The 6,539-nt window shown below is 34.4% G+C and overlaps 1 protein-coding gene across 1 annotated transcript; it reads left to right on the top strand.

The window, feature by feature from the left end:
* The first annotated feature begins 2,690 nt into the window (after positions 1-2,690).
* LOC133314172 (homeobox-leucine zipper protein HAT22-like) lies at positions 2,691-4,301 on the top strand. The gene is made up of 3 exons (XM_061515617.1): positions 2,691-3,464; positions 3,555-3,634; positions 3,770-4,301. The coding sequence occupies exons 1-3, from the start codon at positions 2,937-2,939 to the stop codon at positions 4,056-4,058; spliced, it is 897 nt and encodes a 298-aa protein (XP_061371601.1). The 5' UTR covers positions 2,691-2,936; the 3' UTR covers positions 4,059-4,301.
* The last annotated feature ends 2,238 nt before the right edge of the window (positions 4,302-6,539 follow it).

Consider the following 6,539-nt stretch of genomic DNA (forward strand, 5'->3'; position numbering starts at 1 on the left):
GGTCAACGCTCCAACACGTTTCAATACGCTTTTTCGACACGTGATCAACTTTTTCTGACACGCAGTCAACGCTTCGACATTTTTTTAGGTCTAAATTTTATTTTATTAAATGAAAAAATAATTTATAAATTAATATTTTTCTGTTATAGAATTTGACATGAAAAATTAACAAGGTACAAAAAATTAGTTTTTTATATTATGTTATCTAATTTGAATATTTGATTGGTTACATGACTTATTATGACCTGTTATATAAATTATATTATATATATTAAAAATAGTATTTAATATCAAAACGTGTTCTAATGTGTCGAAATATGATATTTTTTTGAATTAATGTATCGGTGTATCATATCGTGTCCCATATCAATAGCAGTGCAACCTAGGTTACTTTAATAATTTTATATTTCTCTTTTAAAGTCGAATTTAATTGAGAGAATAATACCTGCTGTATACTATATAATATATCCTATCGCATGTTCACGTTCATGCATAAAACCATTTCCCTTTTTCTTAGGATTTTAATTTCTTTCACTGTTTCAAAGTCAAATTCTATCTACTTGAGTTGGGTCCCAAATCGAAACAAAAGCAACGGCCAACGGTTACCCATCAACTTCTTTTTTTTTTTTTTGGTATCGAGTCACTTGCTGACAAAAGCTCTGCATAATCCTGTTTCTAAAATATTTGGTGCGTGACACCTTATGGTCTTACTCGTTCAAATATTAACAAATTGTGATTTATGGCCTTTCTAATATCTTAATCAATGCAGCTTATTTTTTAAGCAAATCAATTAAATCAACCTGGTACTGTAGACTATAGAGGCTTCCCTGAAAAAAATAATTTTGTTTGTTTAGAATGAATAAAAATATTTCATGGCGTCATAAATACTCACTCGTGACGTAATAATTAAGTTTTTCCTCAAATATCACCGACACGCGCCTAAAAGCCCCTGAGATACAATTTCTTACTCCCACACACGCACAGATGACTATTTTTTGTAGTTTGAAAAAAGGTCATGTTTCTTGTATATTTTATGTATTTTTTTTTTAAAAAAGGTGTTTCGGTCTTCTTTTTGACCTTGTTGTGATCGAAGAGGAGATTGGAATTAGATTCAGGTACATAAAAGGAGAACAACTTGCATTCTTAATTTCAAAATAATCATTTGCCCCCGCCCACCTTTTGTGTGTCCAGATTACGCATCCCATTAAAGTTAAACGAAATATGCGTGGGCTTATTCTCATCGAATATACTGCTCAATTAATTTATTATTTATCAAATCCATGTTGGTTGAAGAAAAGGACCATTTCTAATTTTAAATTCAATTCCAATTCAACCTGAAACAGCTTAAAGACGATCTTTTTCCTTGGAATATTTTTCCGTAAAATTCGAGTGAGAACGAGTTTATTATTATAAGCAATGTGTACGTACGTGATCCACGTATTAAATTAAATTTATTTCATATTAATTAAAGAGAGATGCTAGCTAAAAAAACTGTATGAAATAATTTGTTCAATGACACGAAGGCAAGAAATGCATCAATATATAGGAGCTGGTGTTAACGCGTTGTTTTCCTGGTGATTAATTATTTTAGGTTTGATCATCAATTATGGGTGACCTAACTTCTGCTCAGCATAGCCGACAATGCATTATTGGAAGTGCTTTTAGTACTAATACAGAGAAGTAGGTCCCAAACACTCTACATCAACTTTCTAGTTAAGCAAAGATCCGGATTCTTGTTGATGAATCATATTCTGGCACCATTATAACTCTTTGAAACTCCAATTGTGTCTTGTACCTACTTTTCTTTTACCTTCTTTTCTATTGGAAACAAACAAATAGTGCACATCCCTTTTAATCTTCCACATTCATAATAAGCCAGAGAAAAACCGTCCAACCATCCCTCACATTCCTCATTTCATTAAAAAGTATGCAATATTGGTAGCAAAGTGACATGATAGCCATCTCTAATTAGTTCAACCCGGCATGGAGTGGGAGACAGTTCATGTGGGTCTATTATAGTTATAGAACTTTGTCATGCACATATATGTTCCCACCTATTTCCAGTCATGCTCTTAATTTTTTGCTTTTGTTATATTTATTTTCGGAAATAACTTATGATGTAGTCTTTAGATGAGTGCCATTTGCCTATGCATAAACAAATCAAGACAGAGGGGGGAGGGTAATTTAGGAAACAAATTAAGACAAGAAAACGCGAGGAAAATAAATAAATAAAGGCTGCTGTGTTACGAATAAAGCAGGACTAAAGGAGGCCAATAATTGGTACAATGTAAAGTGAAGCTACTACATAAGCAAGGAAGCATATATAGGTAAAGAATGCGTGGTAATAATAATGGACTATACACATAGTAGGAGATAAATTATCTTATATTATATTGTGAAATAAATAAAATGGAGTTTATCAATTTAAAAAAAAAATACATTTTTTTATATGAATATAATATGAAAAATAAATCTTATATAACATGAGAATATAATTTCTAAATAATAATATATATAGCCATATATGGGTACATCTGTGGGTGGCTAGCTAAGGCAACCCGCTTGATGTGTTTTGCAATGCCATGTGTGAACAGTAGAATTTCAGGTATTGAAGAGCGAAAGAGGGGATTTTCCTAGTTTGTCTGTTATTATAATTATAATGGAGGAAACAGTATTGGGGCTGGAATGGTCAACCTGTGTAAGAGATATACAAGGGTCTATAATTATTTCCAATATCAAGATTCGTTTCTCTACTCATTCCTCCCTTTGATTAGTATTCATAATCATAGCCACCCACCCACCCACCAAACGACCCCACAAAAGTTTTATTCATTCTCTGCCCCCTGTGTTCTTCTAGTGAGACCCTTTTAATCCCATGACCCTTTTAAACCATACCATCTAATTTTCCAACTCAAGCAGATACGTACGTCTCTCCCATGTCTTTATCCTCTCAAATGGGTCTTGATCAGGATGCCAGTAACTCAGGCCTTCACCTTGTCCTCGGATTATCTTTGACTGCTACTACAAAGGAAACCACCATTTCACCTCCACCCATCAAGCCTGATGATCATCATCTTTGTCTTAAGCCAACGCCAATGAAGTCCTATTCCTCAAATGAACCGTCTTTAACATTGGGTCTCTCCGGTGAGTGTTACCAGCAGCAGGTGGCCAAGCAAGTGCCCAAAAATAATCATGGGAACAAAGTTTATTATGAGGACCCTCTTGACTTGTCTAGACAGACTTCACCTCACAGCGTTGTTTCATCTTTCTCCAGTGGGAGAGTGGTCAAGAGGGAGAGAGATCTTAGCTGTGAAGAGGTAGAGGTAGAAGCAGAAGAGAGGGTTTCTTCAAGAGTCAGTGACGAAGATGAAGACGTCATGAATGCAAGAAAGAAACTCAGGCTTACCAAAGAACAATCTGCACTGCTAGAAGAGAGCTTCAAACAACACAGCACTCTCAATCCTGTAATTATAATCAATTTCTCTCCTCTCTCTGAAAATACACACGAATTTTAAACAACTACTAATATTATTGTCTTGTTTCTTGATTTACAGAAACAGAAGCAAGCTTTAGCCAGGGAGTTAAATCTACGGCCTCGACAAGTTGAAGTTTGGTTCCAAAATCGGAGAGCCAGGTACGTAATCTTTTGATAAAATTAATATTCTTTCCTTATTGAATTTGTAGTTCTTGAATACGGGTTTGACAGATTCAAATAAACGTACGTTGATGCTAGATGATTAAGATTTTTTTGGTTTGTGTACTGTTACAGAACAAAGCTGAAGCAGACGGAGGTGGACTGCGAGTTCTTGAAGAAATGTTGTGAAACTTTGACAGATGAGAATAGACGGTTAAAGAAGGAGCTGCAAGAACTGAAGGCACTGAAACTAGCTCAGCCCTTGTATATGCCTATGCCTGCGGCTACCCTCACCATGTGTCCCTCTTGCGAGAGGCTTGGTGGAGTGAGTGACAGCGGTTCCAATAAGAGTCCCTTCTCCATGACCATGGCTCCCAAGCCTCACTTCTACAATCCATTCGCCAATCCTTCCGCAGCATGTTGATCATGGTTAGGTTTTCACTTTTCACGGTGAAGAGGTTAAAAAGAAAAAGAAAAAACCAAGAGTATTCCCCCACAACCATTGTATTTTTTTGGTTGAGGGATACCTCTAGCTAGGTAAAGTTGTAATTAACTAATACTATAGAAAATAGTAACTGCTGAATACATTACTTTTTGCTTTTCCTTCCTTTATTGTATGTTTATAAGTCATTATAGAAGAATCGATCTATGAAGGAATTATTATTATTATTTTTGTTCATTTTTTTTTTATCGTCATGGTAAGTGTATATATCTATGGATACACTTTTGTTAATGTTGTGAACAGAAATTCATCCCCCTTTCATCGAACAAGAAAAAGGTGCCTGGCGGATTTTTTTTTTTGGAGGGTTGTTCAGGTGTGCATTTCTTCTTCATGTTCGTGTAAGAAGTTTTTAGACTTCAGTACGTCACTATTATTAAAAGACCGATTAAAATATCTTTTTACATGGAGTTAAATAAATTTATGATAAATTTACTTCTTATATCTTTCTTAAACAAATTGGAATTAATAAAGTAAATTGCGAAATATATTTATATATACCTTCCCTTTCTATATATGCATACATAGATGAACTGGTACATAGGTCATCTAGAGTCTAGACGCGTATACTGCGAGTAATATAACGAGAAATCAAAGTTGAATTCTCGTAAAATAATTGATAATTTTTCAAAACTTCTTTCAATGTGCTGGGCTCAATAATACAAATATAGTGTATCATTGTTCAAGGAAAGCAGAATATAAACAGTCTTTTTTCTACCAGGAAATATGTATATTTAGAATTCAGTCAAGTAAATTGTCTCGAGTATAACCTACTAAAAAATACCAGATAGGGAAAAGTAACAAAAGAATATCCTCCAAAAAAAAAACACTTAAACAATGACAGTTGAAAAATGGTATTCGTTAATATTTATTTCATATTTTATATTAATTATTAAATTATATTTAAAGTTTTATTAAATAGATTACATTATTCAAATTCTGTGTGTGTATATAACAATATAACATGTAAAATTATGAAAGTTGATTATATAATACATGAGTTGGATGGGATGGGAGGTTATGATTAAGTTAGGGAATGGTCCAAGGTGTGGATAGGGAAGTTGGCTCACGTGTTTCTGTCTGCAAATCAGTTGCTTAAAGAGGGATTGAATGAGAGAGAGAGAGAGAGAGGATTGTCTAGAAAGAAAGAAATGGATGGTTCACTTTGAAAAAACAAGGTTAAAAGAGAGATTTGATTATATGTGGATATGGTGCCGTCTCGTGTGATGCTGTGCCTTTAAGGGGACTGGTGGGTCACGCCCCCACGTGATGGCCCAATGGGAACGGGTCTCTCTCTCGAAATCTAAACATGGTATTTTAATCAAGATAAAAACTATTTTCATGTTACATCACATAAATTTTTTCTCTTAATACTCTTTGATAATTGTGTTTTTTTTTTTTTTTTTAACTTTTTCAGATTGTGAAGTTCACAAATTTATCTTTATGATATAAGATAATTTATCTTATTTAATATGAGATTAATAAAAAAATTTTACTTAATATCTTCTCCACCCTCCTTTTTGGTTAGTTTGCCACATGCCTGGACCCAAAAGCCCTCCCTGCCCCTCATACTCCGCCTCACACGTCATCTCAGGTTCCCTCATACCCACTATCAACGGTGCAGATCTCTTGCGCCCATTCCTAATTGCCCATACACCGTATACGTTCTCCCCACGCTATCATGATTGGAATGGACCCTAGAGGATTCAATGCTGAACAAGACGTTCCTAACATCTATGTTAGTATATACAGCAAATAATAATAATAATAAAAATAATAACCATATATTCTTGTTGGAGATTTTATAATCATTTATTCAGATAGATTTCATTTGGGAAGATATAATAATTATTGAATTCCGCACATCACTCGTAATGCTGTGGACCAATAAATATCATGAGAGGGACTTTCCGAGAAACTTTCCCGGAAACTGCTAATCTGCCTCCTCATCGTCACTTTCATCATCAGTTTTAACCCATCGCCATCATCATCGCATGAGGCCCCTCTTCAACGCTCTCATTGAACTCCAAGTCCATACATATCATTATTCTGTGCTCATCGAGGAATTTCGAGTATGAAAGCTATGTAAAAATATAGAAATTTCAAGTCTAGTACTTTTTCTATATTTAATTAGTTCAACCTCCTTGTCCTTGGACATATCTGATCATCAGTACTATAGGTCTTTTCTCGTGGCCAAATCCTAGCGTGATGAAGGGGCCATTTTTATTTTTTAAAAAAAGGAAATGAAAACGCAACATGCATATATAGGACATCAAAAACCAAGTATTTTGGAACTCGAAAAAAGCTACAAAAAGGGAATATAGTTCATGCGTGCAGAATCAAAGCAGCTTTGCGAAAAGTCTTTGATGTTTAAGTTCACCTCTTTAGACGGGATGGTTTTATGTT

The sequence above is a fragment of the Gastrolobium bilobum genome, unplaced genomic scaffold (assembly GCF_033153095.1).
Source record: "Gastrolobium bilobum isolate Gb01-03AN ecotype WA unplaced genomic scaffold, APGP_CSIRO_Gbil_v1 utg14319, whole genome shotgun sequence".
NCBI classification, from domain to species: domain Eukaryota; kingdom Viridiplantae; phylum Streptophyta; class Magnoliopsida; order Fabales; family Fabaceae; genus Gastrolobium; species Gastrolobium bilobum.

Excerpts from the sequence above, each read along its gene's own strand:
- LOC133314172 (XM_061515617.1), top strand. The coding sequence starts at position 2,937 with ATGTCTTTATCCTCTCAAATGGGTCTTGATCAGGATGCCAGTAACTCA. Across the intron at positions 3,465-3,554 it reads AACACAGCACTCTCAATCCT|AAACAGAAGCAAGCTTTAGC; the intron begins GTAATTATAATC and ends CTTGATTTACAG. Across the intron at positions 3,635-3,769 it reads TTCCAAAATCGGAGAGCCAG|AACAAAGCTGAAGCAGACGG; the intron begins GTACGTAATCTT and ends GTACTGTTACAG.